A 20,116-nucleotide genomic window follows, 5' to 3' on the forward strand; every position below is an offset into this window, starting at 1 on the left:
GCTATTCTCACATCGCAGGCTCCTAGTCCCTCCTTTGAGACACCACTACTGAAGGGGCCTGCTCCAGCCAGTAGGTATCATCTCTACAGGAAGCAGAGATCTGAGAGCTCACTGACAGAGAACCCCGGCCTACTGTCTCCAATACAGTCTGTCTGCTGGTACCAGCCAGGCCTGGAGACAAATAAGCTTTTCAGAGAGCGTTATACACAGGGATCAGAACAGTCACAGTACAGGGCGCCGACCAGAAATACACTCCAGCCTGAGAGGGTTGGTTCATCAGAGTCAGACCTAGGGTTGCAATGGGTCGGAAACTTTCCGGAATGTTGTTGATGTTAAGCCTGGGAATTTTGCTTAAATTCATCAAAAAAGTTAGCTTATAAACAGTGAACCTTTTTTGTGGGATACACAAGGCAATTCTGGGTCTTGTGGCATATTTTGGTTAAACTATCCCCGATTCAATGGAATTGCAACCCTCTCCATGCAAAGTCCATCCTTCCATCACGTGCAGTGCACTCTTGCATCACATGTGCAGCCGATTCAAGATCTTGCACACTAATGAGATGCTATTGAGCCCACACTACTACACTGTCTGAGCCAAGGACTACATGCTTTCTGGTTTTGATTACAATACTGGGTGGAGTGAATATATTTTATGGCATGCATCATTTTTTGTTAACTAGTAAATAGTAGCCTACAGCAAAGTGTGTTTAAATCATTTATAACTTGTTAATTTCAGCTAATGTGTTTTTTGCTACCATGTGGGTTTTTAGCTTGCTTGAGCCTACTAACTGAGGCGTGTTAATATATTCCATATATGTTTCATTTTAAAACGTTTATCTTACAAAAGGAGTTGTTTAGTCTAACTGCTTAACTATTTATCTGTACATGGAATTGTATTTTTTTTTTTTTTGTTAGTCATTTTTTTAATGCCACGGGCACTATCTGATGTGTCGAGACATTTCACTGCAGCTAATGTAGAAGGAAAAGCTGTGTACATTTTTCAAATACTGTGCCAAATCATATGTGAGGAACGCAACAAAGATGCAGAATCATCTGGCCAAGTGCATAAAGTTCCCTCAGCGCTCACAACAAGCAACCTCTGACAAAAGTCCCTCTACTTCTAGAAAATGATGAACCAGACACCTTATCGATAGCAACAGCTCATGGTCCTCCTGGAATCAGAAGTTTTTTTTGACTCAACGGAGGAACGTAGTCAGAGAAATGCTGATAAGTGTCTTGCTCTAGCTGTGTATGCAACTGGTTCACCTCTGATGCTCACAGGCAATGTGTATTGGAAGAGATTTCTGAATGTTCTTCACCCAGCATACACCCCTCCAACCAGACATGCTGTATCTACTCATTTGCTGGATGCAGAGTTCAACAGACTTCAAGTGAAGGTCAAACAAATCATAGAGAAAGCAGACTGTATTGCAATCATCTCTGATGGGTGGTCGAATGTTGTGGGCAAGGAATAATTAACTACATCATCGCCACCCCTCAACCAGTATTTTACAAGAGCACAGACACAAGGGACAACAGACACACCGGTCTCTACATTGCAGATGAGCTGAAGGCAGTCATCAATGACCTTGGACCACAGAAGGTATTTGCACTGGTGACAGACAATGCTGCGAACATGAAGGCTGCTTGGTCTAAAGTGGAGGAGTCCTACCCTCACATCACACCCATTGGCTGTGCTGCTCATGCATTGAATCTGCTCCTCAAGGACATCATGGCACTGAAAACAATGGACACACTCTACAAACGAGCCAAGGAAATGGTTAGGTATGTGAATGATCATCAAGTTATATCAGCAATCTACATCACCAAGCAAAGGGAGAAGAATAAGAGCACCACATTGAAGCTGCCCAGCAACACCTGTTGGGGTGGTGTTGTCATCATGTTTGACTGTCTCCTGGAGGGGAAGGAGTCTCTCCAAGAAATGGCCATATCACAGTCTGCCGATATGGACAGCCCCATCAAGAGTATCCTCCTGGATGATTTATTTTGGGAAAGAGTGGTAAGCAGCCTGAAACTACTGAAACCTATAGCAGTAGCCATTGTACGGATTGAGGGAGATAATGCCATCCTGTCTGATGTTCAGACTCTGCTTGCAGATGTAAAAGAAGAAATCCGTACTGCCCAGCCCACTTCACTGTTGCTCCAAGCAGAGGAAACTGCAGTTCTGAAACGCATACAAAAAAGCGTGAAAACTTCTGCCTGAAGCCCATACAAGCCGCAGCATACATGTTGGACCCCAAGTATGCTGGCAAGAGCATCCTGTCTGGTGCAGAGATCAACAAGGCCTATGGTGTCATCACTATCGTGTCTCGTCACGTTGGCCTGGATGAGGGCAAGGTTCTTGGCAGTCTGGCGAAGTACACTTCCAAGCAAGGGCTTTGGGATGGAGATGCAATATGGCAGGGATGCCAACATATCTCATCAGACACCTGGTGGAAGGGACTTTGTGGATCTGAGGTTCTTTCCCTTGTTGCCTCCATCCTCCAAATCCCACCAACATCAGCCGCCTCAAAGTGCAACTGGTCCTTGTTTGGGAACGCACACACCAAAGCACGCAACAAGCTGACCAATACAAGGGTTGAAAAATCGGTGGCCAGCCGGGCAAATTTAAGGCTTTTTGAGCCTGACAACGAGCCATCCTCAACTAGGTTGGAAAGTGACAGTGAAGATGAGGCTTCAGAATCTGATGTTCAAGGGGTGGACATTGAGGAGGTCCAGGGAGAAGACATGGAAGCCTGAGAGGAAGACAATCAAAGCTTTAGTTTCTAGACTAACATTTTTAGGAGATGCAATGGATCATTCAATATTCCCTTTCTTCTGTTGTTCAGTGAAATGCCCCCATGTGAAGAGTCAACTCATTTAATTAAAGTTCAATTCATAACTAAATAGCTTTTTTTTTTAAATGTCTATTGTAAGGATTTAATCATTTGCAATTATGTCTACTTATGATAAGGTACAATGTTTGTTTGTCTCCATATGATATGGTAAATATATCCAATGCAAAAAACATCTATGGTATTAATATTAATTTGCATATGTTCCCATTAATTCCCACATTAAGTTATCACCTCTGAATATTCCCCAAAATGTGCAACCCTAGTCAGACCCTACCAGAACAGACAGAAAGACGTTGGGAGAGAAGAGAAACGCTGGTATCTACATGGAGCTATTAAGAAAGCAACACACTGTATTTACATCAACCTATAGTAATGAAACAACTGGAGCGATCCTCTAACACGGGCAAACCTGCATCGTGATTAGTTTAGCTTTAGCCTGATCCCAATGTCAGCGAGTCGAAAGCTTCTCTTTGACAAATGCACATCCAAAAGCCCCACAATCTGATCACTGCTCCCAATCTAATCATTTACATTTGAGTCATTTAGCAGACGCGAGGGCACAGACACATTTTTCACAGAGTCAGCTTGGGGATTCAAACTAGCAACCTTTCCGTTTGTGGCCCAACACTGCTCCCTGCTAGGCTACCTGCCGCCCCGGGGCCTGCTTTGGCAAAGCTGCACTCCAAAAGTGACTTTCTGAAAGCATTTCATGTGTCAGCTCCATACTGCCCTTTGGAAGAAGAAGCATGGTATTATTTACTAATGAGCTTAGACTATCTCCTTGGCTGAAATTACTTTAGAGGTTGAGTTGCTGGACAAGGTTGGGTCTGGGACTGCTGCCCAGGTGTGGGTGAAGGAACAGGGGGCAGATTACCCACATTGGCAGGCTTCACTGTGCTATGAGCCTGTGAGATAGTGAAGTTCAGCTCTGATAAGTTTAGCCCTGGTCGTAAACCTTTCATCAGCTCAGCAGGCTACAGGAAGAGCAGCTCTCACCTTGCCAGGGAGAGAGGAAACCAACCAACCCTGACCTAGCCTGAACGAAACCCTGCACGTCTACTCTGTATCTTCATCACAGCTGACTTAGGCACGCGCTGATTGAATTTTCAGCGTTTATCTTGAGTGTTTCAGGCAATAAAACGATGACGGCTGTGTAAACATTGATTCATGTTAGGGCTGTTTAAGCTAGATGAGTTTGACACATAGGTGAGCAGTGTTGGCCATTCCGTCTAATGAATTAGCAATCACCAGTCAAGTAGACACTGCTGAGATACTGAAGAGAAAGGGAGAGTCTACAATGGAGTTCTGTGTGTCGTCATCCATTACTCAAGAAGAAGCTGGCAAGTTGAAACAGTCCAAAGTCAGAATCTATATCTGTAAAGCCTCTGTTGTGTAAAAATAGCTGCCAGCCACCACAGAAAAGGCGAGAAAAAAAAATGAGATAAAGATGTGCTGGTAAGTATTACAGAGAACACGGACAGAGCGAGAGGAAGAACAAAGCAGATGCTATTTTAACTAGAGGTCATGGCCACTTCGAGATGTCACCTCGCTCGCACATACTGTTCTCTCGGTCACTTCCTGACTGGGGCCTGTGACGGATGGTGTGATATGGCATGATGTCACCGTTGCCATGGTGTCGAGGCTTCTGTTGTTCAGCCTACCATGTCTTTAGAGAACAAACGTAAAAATGTATGGAAATGGACTGGATTCTCTGCACTTGATGATTATTCCCCAATTTGCACACTGACAGACTGCCTTTCACTATTTACATGACGACCAGGTATGAGTCAACGGCGCAATTCGCTATGTAAACTCTCTCTCTTGTCTTGTCAAATGCACACACCACATTCTCTAAGTTGGTGAGTAAAGATAGATGATGTTAGTGGCGACATTTCAATGGTTCCCCCGTGGGAAGTCAATTACTGCAGTATATTCCTAATAATAACTGTTTAACAGATGGGCTCTATTTCTACACGTGATAAAGTGATGGGAATGTCAAACCTGTCTCCCAGCCAAAACAACCAGCTCAAGCATTCCAGATGGCCATGACACATCTTTAGAACAATTCAATAAGACCAGAGTTAGCAGGACAGGAACACCGCTAACAAGGGCTTATTTTATGTGGTCCGTATTATTCTAAGAGCCCATTGGATTCAAGTTCAGAGGACTGTAGCGAGTAGTGACTGTTCATTAGAATGTACGAGGAAGGAAACGATGGCTTGTTCACTAAGGGGCCACCAGACTCCCAGACAGACTCTTTCTTCCATTCTCTGCCAGATTGTGGGGTGCGGTCAATAATGTATATAAAACCCTGGATTGCTGTTGCTATGTATTGGCCAATGAGAGGCTTTGAAGCCACCGGTCGGCCATATTGGCACTCCCCAAAAGAAGCAGTTTGCTATAGGAATGAATGGAATTCTACAAGTATTCCAATTAAAATGTTTCAAGGACAAAATAACATCTATTTGAGTATTTTTGTTGTGGTAGTGTGGATCAAAAAATTATACTTTAAGGATTTTTAAACATGTTTAACTCACATAATAATTAAGGTGTTTGTAATATAATAAATGTAGCAAAAACAAATGCCGACATTAATAAATGCATATCTATAGTTTCCAGAATATTTCTTACATTAGTGGGGGACTGCCAAGATGGAGGTGCGGTGGCTTCAAAACAGTGCCCCCTGTCCGTCATCTAGTGACATTTGTAGCTTCACGCCCTTTGATCTGATACTCCGACACCAATTACACTGTCAGCTGACAGGGCCTTGTTTAAGTAACTCTCTCCATGATTTTACTGTAGGAGCCTTCTCTCTAAAAGAGCATGTATTCTCCCCATCTCTGTTTCTGTCTCTCTCTCCTATCATCCAGTTCTTGCTTTCTATCCATCAGTCTCTTTCTGCCATGTCAAAGCCTCCGAGAACATGAGTTAGATTGTCAGTCTGCCTGATAGCTTGTAGGAATCAGAGGGGGAAAGGGAGTGCACTGCACATGAGCACAACATACGCACATGCACACACACAGAAATCCCTCCCTGGGGTTCCCAAATCTCCGACATGTCATTTTATTTGCGAGAGGGGGGCAGGGACTGTTGATAGTGGGGAAAGCCAAGGAGTCATACACACCACAGTCCACAATGACATTGCTTGTCACAGTGCACACACAAGTCCCTCCTCCCCCTGCTGACCTATTTCCCAGCCATAATGCCAGATCACAGAGCATCATGGGTAAAATCTGTGAGTATAATAACATAAACAACCCCCTATTTGGAATCCCAAGAGTTGATTTGCTTCAATCTGTCGACCAGAGATGGAAATGAGATTGGCTAAATAGATTTGGATTGAGCGGATAAAGATGAGAGATAAACAGCCTTGTTTGTGGGCTTTCTAGCATGGGATGATGAGGGGAGGAACAATGTTTGTCTATCCTAACAGATCTTGCACAGCATCTTATCAGGAACACCTCTGGAGAGAGATGTAGAGAGAGAGAGAGAGAATTGGTATACAGAGGCAGAAAGAGAAAAGAGAGCGACGCTCTGACCCTACCCTGCCCTTGCCTAAACCAAGTACCAATGTTGATGATTGCAATAACACACCATGATACCGCTGGTCATCATAATTCCCCAGAGATTGATTGGGATAGTTTATCCATCTAGTTTGCAAGGCTGACAGTTGAGCCGTTGTTTACAGATGAAATACGTTGCAGGATATAAGACGACAGCTGAAACCCCATGGCTACTATGAGTGGAGAGCTGGAGAGGCTGGCACTGCCAAGCAGGAGAGGCTGGCACTGCCACGCACAGCTGCAATACCGTGTCCTGGGTTTCCCAGGGTGAGTCAGCCAAAGATGGGTCACTGTTCGGCCAACCTCTGTGGAGATGGGAGAACCTTCCAGAAGGACAACCATCTCTGCAGTACTTCACCGATCAGGCCTTTATGGTAGAGGCGCCAGGCGGAAGCCACTCATCAGTAAAAGGCACATGACAGCCCGCCTGGAGTTTGCCAAAAGGCAACTAAAGGACTCTCAGACCATGAGAAACAAGATTCTCTGATCTGATGAAAAGATTGAACTCTTTGGCCTGAATGCCAAGCGCCACATCTGGAGGAGACCTGGCACCATCCCTATGATGAAGCATTGTGGTGGGAGCATCATGCGGTGGGGATGTTTTTCAGCGGCAGGGACTGGGAGAATAATCAGGATCGAGAGAAAGATGAATGGAGCAAAGTACAAAGAGATCCTTGATGAAAACCTGCTCCAGAGCGCTAAGGACCTCAGACTGGACTGGAAGGTTCACCTTCCAACAGGGCAATGACCCAAAGCACACAGCCAAGACAACGCAGGAGTGGCTTCAGGACAAGTCTCTGAACGTCCTTGAGTGGCCCAGTCAGAGCCCGGACTTGAACCCGATTGAACATCTCTGGAGACCTGAAAATAGCTGTGCAGCGACACTCCCCATCCAACCTGACAGAGCTTGAGAGGATCTGCAGAGAAGAATGGGAGAAACTACCCAAATACAGCTGTGCCAAGCTTGTAGCGTCATACCTTAGAAGACTTGAGGCTGTCATCGCTGCCAAAGGTGCTTCAACAAAGTACTGAGTAAAGAGTCTGAATACTTATGTAAATGTGATATTTCAAAAAAAACAGTTTTTGCTTTGTCATCATGATGAATTGTGTGTAGGTTGAATGAGGAAATAAACAATTTAATCAATTTTAGAATAAGGCTGTAATGTAACAAAATGTGGAAAAAAGTCAAGGGGTCTGAATACTTTCCGAATGCACTATATACTCAGAACAAAAATATAAATGCAACAATTTCAATGATTTTACTGAGTTACAGTTCATGTAAGGAAATCAGACAATTGAAATAAATTAGGCCCTGATCTATGGATTTCACATGACTGGGAAGGGGTGCAGTCATTGGTGGGTCTGGGAGGGCATTGGCCCACCCACTGGGGAGCCAAGCTCAGCCAATCAGAATGGATTTTCCCCACAAAAGGGCTTATTACAGACAGAAACACTCTTCAGTTTCATCAGCTGTCTTGGTGGCTGGTCTCAGACAATCCCCGCAGGTGAAGAAGCCAGATGTGGAGGTCCTGGGCTGGCATGGTTACACGTGGTCTGCGGTTGTGAGGCCGGTTGGATGTACAGCCAAATTCTCAAAAAATAAGTTGGGGGTGGCTTATGGTAGAAAAATTAACATTCAGTTCTCTGGCAACGGCTCTGGTGGACATTCTTGCATTCAGCATGCCAATTGCACGCTCCCTCAAAACTTGAGACATCTGTGGCATTGTGTTTTGGGAAAAAAATTCACATTTTAGAGTGGCCTTTTATTGTCCCCAGCACAAGGTGCACCTGTGTAATGATCATCCTGTTTAATCAGCTTCTTGATATGCCACACCTGTCAGGCGGATGGATTATCTTGGCAAAGGAGAAATGCTCACTAAATGGATGTACACAAATTTGTACACAAACTTTGGGAGAAATAAGCTTTTCTTGCATCTGGAAAATGTCTGGGATCTTTTATTTCAGCTTATGAAACCAACATTTTACATTTCTGTTCAGTCTATGTGGTAATGAAGGCAATACATAAGCCATATTAAAGATGACCAGGGTCTGAGTTTAAGGGTTTTCAATGACATGATGGCCATAAGTAGGTTTGGAAATGAATGAGCGGAGAATGGCTTACCATGTGGCTCTGTGATTGGGTAGATCCGTACATGGTGATGCCATTGGTTGGCGGGATGGGTTGCGGCGTGTCCGATTGGACAAAGCCTCTTCTGTCGATGAGACTGAAGAGAGAGAGAAATATCTGAGGAAACCATTCAATGATATTAATAATATTGTAGATCCCTTCCTTAACGCCTTATATAAAATCTGTGTTTCGGAGAACGCAGATGCAATCAAGGAATCCAGACATTAAAACAGGATATTAAAATGTTTTATTGAACTTAGTAGAATCAAGAAAAAAATTCGAACTGATTTTACAGGGTCCTACCTCCTCGACAAATGAATCAGGCATAGGTCCAAGTCTATTTCAATACTGTACTTTGAAGCAATGCTGAAACTGTATATTTATTTTGCAGTGATCCTGCCGAAACTACATTTATTTGTATTTTATTTAACTTGGCAAGTCAGTTAAGAACAAATTCTTATTTACAATAACGGCCTGGCACAAGGCAAAAGGACTCCTGCGGGGATGAGGGCTGGGTTTAAAAATAAAAATAAATTCAATTAAAATATAGGATTAAAACACACATGACGAGACAACACTACACAAAGAGAGACCTAAAGATGACAACAACATGGTAGCAACACAACATGACAACAACATGGTAGCAACACAACATGACAACAACACGGTAGCAACACAACATGACAACAACACGGTAGCAACACAACATGACAACAACATGGTAGCAACACAACATGACAACAACACGGTAGCAACACAACATGACAACAACATGGTAGCAACACAACATGACAACAACATGGTAGCAACACAACATGGCAGCAGAACAAAACAGGGTAAAAATATTATTGGGCACAGACAACAGCATAAATGTCAAGAAGGTAGAAACAACAATACGTCACGCAAAGCAGCCACAACTGTCAGTAAGAGTGTCCATGGTTCTTATAAACACAGATTTTGTGAATGAAATGCTTTGATTTCCTTGAATACTTTCATTTCAAATCCTTGGCAGATATCCTTACACAATGTAACTCAACGTTAAGAGGATGCAGAATACACATGAAATTACTTTCGGAGAGTCAAATATTGTGAAAGAATAAGAGGGCCTAATCTACACAGCTGCCACAGACAGACACCAGGGAACCCCCGAATGGGAGACTTGTGCCCTGCCTAATGTCTCACTCTGTATGCAGGCGCTCCTCTTGGTAGTCAATCATTGAGGTCATGCAAAGATCAGTGGAGTGAATCATTATTTCTGTTCGATCACTACCGTTGCTAGGCTGAGACATGGCTGGTTAGGCAGGAACCTGCTGAGGTTAAGCAACCGGATTGTCATAGTGTGTGTGTGTGTGTGTCTGAGCGTGCGTGTGTGTGTTTGTATAAGGGTGTGTGTGTGTGTGGTTATGTGTAAGCACATAGAGAAGTCATGAGCTAGCCGTGTGTGATAACATCCAGGGGCCGTGTGATGATATGAAACAGTGACACAGATCAGCTCTAACGGAATACAAACAACTCTTCCAGTGGAAACACAGCTCTGAGGGAGGCCTGTGTGTGTGTGTGTGTGTGTGTGTGTGTGTGTGTGTGTGTGTGTGTGTGTGTGTGTGTGTGTGTGTGTGTGTGTGTGTGTGTGTGTGTGTGTGTAGGGTAATCAGTAACAGAGAGCCTGTTGACTCTGAAAAATGAAGTCTCTTACAGGAATTCAATGGAGGTGAACTGAAGAAGAGAAACAGACACACACACTCCACCCCCTTGCCCACCACCTGCCCATAGAGGATCTCCCCCTGCCAACCAGTAGAGTCCTTACCAGTGAGCAATGCTGTGGGCAGTGGAGGCTGGGTTGGGACTCTCATACAGAGAGCAGTAAAACACACTGACAACCCCTGGGCTAAAATCCTCCTTAACCACTCTGGCCTGTTAATTCCATTTCTCCCTAGTCTGTACATGTGTTTTACCAAGGAGAGACTTTCTCGTCTCACTGTTAATGACCTGCTACTGACGCACTGTACCATGCCTTTATGCGTGTCCAAAATGGCACCCTAATTCCCTATATAGGGCCCTATTTTTGACCGGAACCCTATGCCTAAGCTCTGGTCAAAGTAGCGCACTACATAGGAAATAAGGTGCCTTTTGAAATGGAGCCTTAGAGTTAACCACACAGTCAAGCCACAGAGGAGCTGCTGCGTGTTGTGTTGTCTCATCAGAGAGGGGAAAACTGGACTGTAAAGGGGAGATAGAGCCTCCACCACAGAGAGAGTGTGTAGAACCAGAGCCTCCACCACAGAGAGTGTGTAGAACCAGAGCCTCCACCACAGAGAGAGTGTGTAGAACCAGAGCCTCCACCACAGAGAGAGTGTGTAGAACCAAAGCCTCCACCACAGAGAGAGTGTGTAGAACCAGAGCCTCCACCACAGGGAGTGTGTAGAACCAAAGCCTCCACCACAGAGAGAGTGTGTAGAACCAGAGCCTCCACCACAGAGAGTGTAGAACCAGAGCCTTCACCACAGAGAGAGTGTGTATAACCAGAGTCTCCACCACAGAGAGTGTGTAGAACCAGAGCCTCCACCACAGAGAGTGTGTGTAGAATCAGAGCCTCCACCACAGAGATTGTGTAGAACCAGAGCTTCCACCACAGAGAGAGTGTAGAACCAGAGCCTCCACCACAGAGAGAGTGTAGAACCAGAGCCTCCACCACAGAGATTGTGTAGAACCAGAGCTTCCACCACAGATAGAGTGTGTAGAACCAGAGCCTCCACCACAGAGAGTGTAGAACCAGAGCCTCCACCACAGAGAGTGTGTAGAACATGAGGAGAGCCACGTTGGGAGTGGGAAGCAGAGCCTCCACCACAGAGAGTGTGTGTGTAGAATCAGAGCCTCCACCACAGAGAGTGTAGAACCAGAGCCTTCACCACAGAGAGAGTGTGTAGAACCAGAGTCTCCACCACAGAGAGTGTGTAGAACCAGAGCCTCCACCACAGAGAGTGTGTGTAGAATCAGAGCCTCCACCACAGAGATTGTGTAGAACCAGAGCTTCCACCACAGAGAGAGTGTGTAGAACATGAGGAGAGGCACGTTGGGAGTGGGAAGCAGAGCCTCCACCACAGGGAGAGTGTGTAGAACCAGAGCCTCCACCACAGAGATTGTGTAGAACCAGAGCTTCCACCACAGAGAGTGTGTAGAACCAGAGCCTCCACCACAGAGAGAGTGTAGAACCAGAGCCTCCACCACAGAGAGAGTGTAGAACCAGAGCCTCCACCACAGAGAGAGTATAGAACATGAGGAGAGGCACGTTGGGAGTGGGAAGCAGAGCCTCCACCACAGGGAGAGTGTGTAGAACCAGAGCCTCCACCACAGAGATTGTGTAGAACCAGAGCTTCCACCACAGAGAGAGTGTAGAACCAGAGCCTCCACCACAGAGAGTGTGTAGAACATGAAGAGAGCCACGTTGGGAGTGGGAAGCAGAGCCTCCACCACAGGGAGAGTGTGTAGAACCAGAGCCTCCACCACAGAGATTGTGTAGAACCAGAGCATCCACCACAGAGAGTGTGTAGAACCAGAGCCTCCACCACAGAGAGAGTGTAGAACCAGAGCCTCCACCACAGAGAGAGTGTGTAGAACATGAGGAGAGGCACGTTGGGAGTGGGAAGCAGAGCCTCCACCACAGAGAGTGTGTAGAACATGAGGAGAGGCACGTTGGGGAGAGGAGAGGCACGCTGAAATGAGGAGAGGCACGCTGAAATCCTCGGTACTATCAGAAGTCTGAATGAGAGACGTTAGATGATTTCACAGCAGGCTCTCTAGTCCCGCAAGATCAACTCTGTGACCGGCCTATTTTAGCTTTCTGACCATGCAGGAAATTACTTCTTCTTTTTTTTTCTCCACCCGAGTGAGTCTGACCACAAGACAGACCACTATAATGACACGCCACATGAGTTTGATGGATCTTTTTAGTCTTCTTCTAATGCCTCTTCAAGGGGCAGTGCAGTTAAAAACATTACATTTCAACACCATGAGGTTCAAATAACACTCAAATTGTGAAAATTATGAAAGTGCCTTTTGTGTAAGAGCTGTTTGGAAAACAAAATGCCTGGAATTTCAGCCTGCTTAGGATGGAACTTTTGGCCCCCATCATGACATCACAATGACCAGAGCATAATAGACCATTGACTGTTCATCTGGGTAAGGGGGTGGGCTCTAGACCATCCTATAAGCCAATCACGGCTGTGAATGTAAACATCTTCAGATTTGTTTCCTAACGCCCACACGATCAGACAGGCTAAAGGCTCAGGGAAATAAATGATTTAAAAATATATATTTTGGAGCTATTTTCATTAAATAAACAGTGATCTATTAGACATACAGTGATGTAAGAATACAATTAAAAAGACTGCAAAGGTGCTTTAATAGGAAAGTAATCGGATTACATTACCACGTTTGTGTAATCCACTGATTACAATTTTGGACCTGTACATAGTAACTAACTGATTACATTTAGAAAGTAACCTACCAAACCCTGGCCATATGTTACATTTTTAGAAAGTAAAAAAAAGAATTCCAGAGTTCCATAGGCAAGCACACACACACACACACACAGGCCCGTCCTTACCTGGGTGGTAAGGGTCCACACAGCGCTGCACAGCAGTTGGTGAATACGTTTCCGTGGCTGTAAGGGTTATAATTGCCTTTCCCTCTTTTAGACGACCACGACCCTTTGATCTGAAACAGAAACACAACAGTCACAGAGAGCAGTGACAGAGCACTTAAAACTTTAAAAAAAGGGGTGAGTGATGAGGCAAACTGCTTTGAAATAAATGAGGTCAAAGCTAAGAGATCTGGCTGTCTTCCCCGCAACCATCTATCCTCTAGAGAAAAACTCAACTTGCTGCCTGGGTCTAGTAGTGTCTATGTGTAATCTGGTAGCAGACAGGAGAAGGCTGGGGGTCTACTATTGTCTATGTGTAATCTGGTAGCAGACAGGAGAAGGCTGGGGGTCTAGTAGTGTCTATGTGTAATCTGGTAGCAGACAGGAGAAGGCTGGGGGTCTAGTAGTGTCTGTGTAATCTGGTAGCAGACAGGAGAAGGCTGGGGGTCTAGTAGTGTCTATGTGTAATCTGGTAGCAGACAGGAGAAGGCTGGCGGTCTAGTAGTGTCTATGTGTAATCTGGTAGCAGACAGGAGAAGGCTGGGGGTCTAGTAGTGTCTATGTGTAATCTGGTAGCAGACAGGAGAAGGCTGGGGGTCTAGTAGTATCTATGTGTAATCTGGTAGCAGACAGGAGAAGGCTGGGGGTCTAGTATTGTCTATGTGTAATCTGGTAGCAGACAGGAGAAGGCTGGCGGTCTAGTAGTGTCTATGTGTAATCTGGTAGGAGACAGGAGAAGGCTGGGGGTCTAGTAGTGTCTATGTGTAATCTGGTAGCAGACAGGAGAAGGCTGGGGGTCTAGTAGTGTCTATGTGTAATCTGGTAGGAGACAGGAGAAGGCTGGGGGTCTAGTAGTGTCTATGAGTAATCTGGTAGCAGACAGGAGAAGGCTGGGGGTCTAGTAGTGTCTATGTGTAATCTGGTAGCAGACAGGAGAAGGCTGGGGGTCTAGTAGTGTCTATGTGTAATCTGGTAGCAGACAGGAGAAGGCTGGGGGTCTAGTATTGTCTATGTGTAATCTGGTAGCAGACAGGAGAAGGCTGGGGGTCTAGTAGTGTCTATGTGTAATCTGGTAGCAGACAGGAGAAGGCTGGGGGTCTAGTAGTGTCTATGTGTAATCTGGTAGCAGACAGGAGAAGGCTGGGGGTCTAGTAGTGTCTATGTGTAATCTGGTAGCAGACAGGAGAAGGCTGGGGGTCTAGTAGTGTCTATGTGTAATCTGGTAGCAGACAGGAGAAGGCTGGGGGTCTAGTAGTGTCTATGTGTAATCTGGTAGCAGACAGGAGAAGGCTGGGGGTCTAGTAGTGTCTGTGTAATCTGGTAGCACACAGGAGAAGGCTGGGGGTCTAGTAGTGTCTATGTGTAATCTGGTAGCAGACAGGAGAAGGCTGGGGGTCTAGTAGTGTCTATGTGTAATCTGGTAGCAGACAGAAGAAGGCTGGGGGTCTAGTAGTGTATGCGTAATCTGGTAGGAGACAGGAGAAGGCTGGGGGTCTAGTAGTGTCTATGAGTAATCTGGTAGCAGACAGGAGAAGGCTGGGGGTCTAGTAGTGTCTATGTGTAATCTGGTATCAGACAGGAGAAGGCTGGGGGTCTAGTAGTGTCTATGTGTAATCTGGTAGGAGACAGGAGAAGGCTGGGGGTCTAGTAGTGTCTATGAGTAATCTGGTAGCAGACAGGAGAAGGCTGGGGGTCTAGTAGTGTCTATGTGTAATCTGGTAGCAGACAGGAGAAGGCTGTGGGTCTAGTAGTGTCTATGAGTAATCTGGTAGCAGACAGGAGAAGGCTGGGGGTCTAGTAGTATCTATGTGTAATCTGGTAGCAGACAGGAGAAGGCTGGCGGTCTAGTAGTGTCTATGTGTAATCTGGTATCAGACAGGAGAAGGCTGGGGGTCTAGTAGTGTCTATGTGTAATCTGGTAGGAGACAGGAGAAGGCTGGGGGTCTAGTAGTGTCTATGAGTAATCTGGTAGCAGACAGGAGAAGGCTGGGGGTCTAGTAGTGTCTATGTGTAATCTGGTAGCAGACAGGAGAAGGCTGGGGGTCTAGTAGTGTCTATGTGTAATCTGGTAGCAGACAGGAGAAGGCTGGGGGTCTAGTATTGTCTATGTGTAATCTGGTAGCAGACAGGAGAAGGCTGGCGGTCTAGTAGTGTCTATGTGTAATCTGGTAGCAGACAGGAGAAGGCTGGGGGTCTAGTATTGTCTATGTGTAATCTGGTAGCAGACAGGAGAAGGCTGGGGGTCTAGTAGTGTCTGTGTAATCTGGTAGCACACAGGAGAAGGCTGGGGGTCTAGTAGTGTCTATGTGTAATCTGGTAGCAGACAGGAGAAGGCTGGGGGTCTAGTAGTGTCTATGTGTAATCTGGTAGCAGACAGAAGAAGGCTGGGGGTCTAGTAGTGTATGCGTAATCTGGTAGGAGACAGGAGAAGGCTGGGGGTCTAGTAGTGTCTATGAGTAATCTGGTAGCAGACAGGAGAAGGCTGGGGGTCTAGTAGTGTCTATGTGTAATCTGGTAGCAGACAGGAGAAGGCTGGGGGTCTAGTAGTGTCTATGTGTAATCTGGTAGGAGATAGGAGAAGGCTGGGGGTCTAGTAGTATCTATGTGTAATCTGGTAGCAGACAGGAGAAGGCTGGCGGTCTAGTAGTGTCTATGTGTAATCTGGTAGCAGACAGGAGAAGGCTGGGGGTCTAGTATTGTCTATGTGTAATCTGGTAGCAGACAGGAGAAGGCTGGGGGTCTAGTAGTGTCTGTGTAATCTGGTAGCACACAGGAGAAGTCTGGGGGTCTAGTAGTGTCTATGTGTAATCTGGTAGCAGACAGGAGAAGGCTGGGGGTCTAGTAGTGTCTATGTGTAATCTGGTAGCAGACAGAAGAAGGCTGGGGGTCTAGTAGTGTATACGTAATCTGGTAGGAGACAGGAGAAGGCTGGGGGTCTAGTAGTGTCTATGTGTAATCTGGTAGCAGACAGGAGAAGGCTGGGGGTCTAATAGTGTCTATGTGTAATCTGGTAGCAGACAGGAGAAGGCTGGGGGTCTAGTAGTATCTATGTGTAATCTGGTAGCAGACAGGAGAAGGCTGGGGGTCTAGTAGTGTCTATGTGTAATCTGGTAGCAGACAGGAGAAGGCTGGGGGTCTAGTAGTGTCTATGTGTAATCTGGTAGCAGACAGGAGAAGGCTGGGGGTCTAGTAGTGTCTATGTGTAATCTGGTAGCAGACAGGAGAAGGCTGGGGGTCTAGCAGTATCTATGTGTAATCTGGTAGCAGACAGGAGAAGGCTGGGGGTCTAGTAGTGTCTATGTGTAATCTGGTACCAGACAGGAGAATGCTGGGGGGTCTAGTAGTGTCTATGTGTAATCTGGTAGCAGACAGGAGAAGGCTGGGGGTCTAGTAGTGTCTATGTGTAATCTGGTAGCAGACATGAGAAGGCTGGGGTCTAGTAGTGTCTATGTGTAATCTGGTAGGAGACAGGAGAAGGCTGGGGGTCTAGTAGTGTCTATGTGTAATCTGGTAGCAGACAGGAGAAGGCTGGGGGTCTAGCAGTATCTATGTGTAATCTGGTAGCAGACAGGAGAAGGCTGGGGGTCTAGTAGTGTCTATGAGTAATCTGGTAGCAGACAGGAGAAGGCTGGGGGTCTAGTAGTGTCTATGTGTAATCTGGTAGCATACAGGAGAAGGCTGGGGGTCTAGTAGTGTCTATGTGTAATCTGGTAGCAGACAGGAGAAGGCTGGGGGTCTAGTAGTGTCTATGTGTAATCTGGTAGCAGACAGGAGAAGGCTGGGGGTCTAGTAGTGTCTATGTGTAATCTGGTAGCAGACAGGAGAAGGTTGGGGGAATGGAGGAACCTTGTAGGTACTGGATGTTTTACAGACAAGAACTTCAGCAAATTTAAGAGGAATCCACTTAAACACCTACTTAATTTGTGGTGTAGTGCGAAGTGTGTGTGTTGTGTACATGTACTCACATCTTCGTTTGTGGTCTGGTTGGAACTGATCAGGTACGTGTGGAATCCAGAGAGGCCCACTATGGACCAGACAGAGAAGAAACACACAACCACCTCCAGCACAGTGACCAAAGGGTTAAGGAACCAACACACACACACTCAGTCAATATGCTACAGCTGAGAGAGTCAAAAACACATCCGCTCTCTCTCTCCCTGACAGACACACGTCAAACGCAGAGTAGAAGAAAGGACACAAGCCTGCACACAGTACCAACAGCTATGGATGGACCTGCTGCCAACGCCTGTCCTGGCCCTATGTCCATTTGACTGGAAACAGCAGTGGTGGCACAGCGAAACAGTAGCATCCAATAGCATGATCAGAATAAGGAGCAGTGGTATCTCAGGACGAGAGGAGTTATGTAACAGAGCTTCCCCTGGGCTGCCGATGTCATTCACATACAGCCAGTGGCTTTCTGACAGCGGGCAAGACAGAGTTAATCAAATGACTGTCTACTCCAGGATTACTTTCTCATGCCACCTCCTCTCTCTCTCTCGCTCTCTGTCTCAAGGACAAGCAGAGAGGTCACCATTCACATACGGGAGATTGGCGAGATGCTATCAGGCCTCATCTTGAAAGCTCTGTGCTGCCGTAGGAGACGAGGCTGCTGTGTTATCAGCCGAGCCCGCCACGCGGTTCCTCCCCAGCAGGCACGGCGTGCTCCGTATCTCTCGGAGAGAGAGAGAGAGAGAGAGAGTAGCAGCACGCCCGCACAGACAAATGACGCCCTGCAGAAGGAGGGACAGACGCTTGCAAATCGAGCAGCCTGGCCGGCAGCTTATTGGCAACACTGAAATGGAGTATACCGTCTACAAGCGTCTGAGAGATAAGCGGCATGGGAGGGGTGACTATGACCTTGCGTTAACAGAGGTTACAGAAGAGTTGTAAGGACGGCACAATAGCGAGGCTTTCCATAAGACGATTCGTAACTAAAAAGCATTCTAAAAATACATCTATGTGACGTGACCAAATTGGTCCCAGTACTGTTGTGCAGAGGCTACGGGTGAGCCAGCTTCTGCAGCCTTTCGGACAGTAATGACAACAGGGTCAACCACAGGGTCAGCTAGAGTCACCCTCCTCGTCCTCTCCACCCCAGGCAGCTGTCAACCTCTGGGGAGGACACGACACGACAAATCCGGCTGTTTGGAACGCAGCAACGCTGAGGGAGGATGGAGGGAGACAAATACTGTACAGAGAGAGATATACTGTAGATGAAGAGGGAGGGAGGGAGAGAGAGAGAGAGAAAGCCAGGGAGACAGAGGCTATGTAAGCCTATCAGAGTAGGAGTCATCTGGGACAACTGTCATGCACAGCAGGGCTGAGGAACAGAACAGGTCACAGCATGGCAGAGACAGGGAGTGGAAGTTGGCACTTGCACTTAGCAACTGTAAAACGCAATTGCCAGGGAATGTCACAGGCCTGAGATCAAGGGTAACATGACACACACACACACACACACACACACACACACACACACACACACACACACACAATTTGCATGTAGATCACTATTGCAAGAAAGGATATCTGGCAGGACTGTCTTTGAGTGTGTTGAGGAACCCATATCGATGGGATCCTGCAGAGAGAGACAAGAGGAGAGAGTTTAATGACAGTTCATCGTTCTAAAAAAAAAGATTTAAAACTCAAAAGGAACTTTAAAATCGTCTTTAATCCGATTCCTCGCATTCAAATCACTGGCAAATTAGATGGTGAATCACGGCTGGCAATTAGGTCAGCCACAGAGCTCGACTTTGAACGGAGTGAATCAGTTGTACTTTAGGCTGGTAGGGGATAGGGCCTAACACCCTCAAAACTGACTACATACAACATACCAGTATGTCAAACCAACACTATCTGAATCTTGCACAATGCTAGGGAGTGAGAGCCTCTCTCAAAAAGAGACAACACCGTTAGTCTACAGTGAAGCGCTTTGACAGATAGGGTAGGTATATGGATGTGCAGAGAGCAGCGGATAGGAGGGCACCTGCCTGTATTGGCACCGAACAGAGTGATAAACCTACAGAGTGTGCTGTGTGTCTAGGTTTCCGTTGAACAGTGCAGGGAGGATTGGATATCATGCGCCATAAACACTCGGTAGCTTTTCTCTTCAAACCAAATGGGCGACATCAGCAAGTATGACGAGGCTGAGCAAGACAGATCACACCCACTTTAATTGCCATTCCATTTTAACTGCCATCTGGGGAAAGGGAGGCTAGAGAGGGGAGGAGAGGGAGCACAATCCAATATGGCCATCTAGCCAAATTCAGTCACCAGAGACATATTGATCCCCGTGTTTCTTGTCTCATCCATAACAGTGACAGGTGTTTCTAGCTGGGTGCCCTCCACAGCTCCTCTGAGAAGACGACGGTAAGTATATGGGCTGTACAGGAGAGAGGCTTGTTAACCTGGTTGTCGAGATGGGGGCTGACAATCTAACAGAGCAGACGTCTCTGAAAGAGGGAGAGTTTTATTTCTGTTTCACCCATGCCCACAAAGTCAATATTTCACAATCTGGAGAAGGATACAAAAGAGACATGAAGTGCAGAGAATATTCTCTGTTGATTAACGGTGTCTGTCTTTTCTTCTGTTCGTTTTCCCCAGCCCAGCACACATCCACCCACCCACTCTCCCACCCACACATCATCTCACACTTGGGGGAGATGGTAAGGAGCCAGAATAGTGCTGGGCTTCACAACGCCCACTTACAGCCTGCTGGTTGGCTGCTCCAACACAACCAGGACCGGATGAAGAGGAAGAGGTGTGTGCTCTTCATTGGTCACTACTTACGCAGGATGACGTGTGTGATGACAAAGGCGAAGATAAAGATTGTGAGGAAGGAGAGGGAGAGGATGAACATGTAGAAGAAACGGTAGTTCCTCTTCCCAACACAGTTCCCCACCCACGGACAGTGGTGGTCAAAACGCTC

At 46.4% G+C, this 20,116-nt stretch overlaps 1 protein-coding gene across 4 annotated transcripts in view; it reads right to left on the reverse strand.

Moving 5' to 3' along the window:
- The window catches only part of LOC110505399 (probable palmitoyltransferase ZDHHC14), a 101,411-nt gene that overhangs the window by 2,132 nt on the left and 79,163 nt on the right, over positions 1 to 20,116 (reverse strand). For all 4 annotated transcript variants that reach the window (XM_021584596.2, XM_021584595.2, XM_021584594.2 and 1 more), the window contains 5 exons: positions 19,978 to 20,115; positions 18,718 to 18,766; positions 17,154 to 17,256; positions 13,153 to 13,262; positions 8,544 to 8,646 (listed from right to left, as the gene is read on the reverse strand). In XM_021584596.2, the coding sequence (XP_021440271.2) occupies positions 8,544 to 8,646; positions 13,153 to 13,262; positions 17,154 to 17,256; positions 18,718 to 18,766; positions 19,978 to 20,115 (503 nt within the window). The remainder of the gene's footprint in view (positions 1 to 8,543; positions 8,647 to 13,152; positions 13,263 to 17,153; positions 17,257 to 18,717; positions 18,767 to 19,977; position 20,116) is intronic.

Source organism: Oncorhynchus mykiss, chromosome 25 (assembly GCF_013265735.2).
Source record: "Oncorhynchus mykiss isolate Arlee chromosome 25, USDA_OmykA_1.1, whole genome shotgun sequence".
Classification (NCBI taxonomy): domain Eukaryota; kingdom Metazoa; phylum Chordata; class Actinopteri; order Salmoniformes; family Salmonidae; genus Oncorhynchus; species Oncorhynchus mykiss.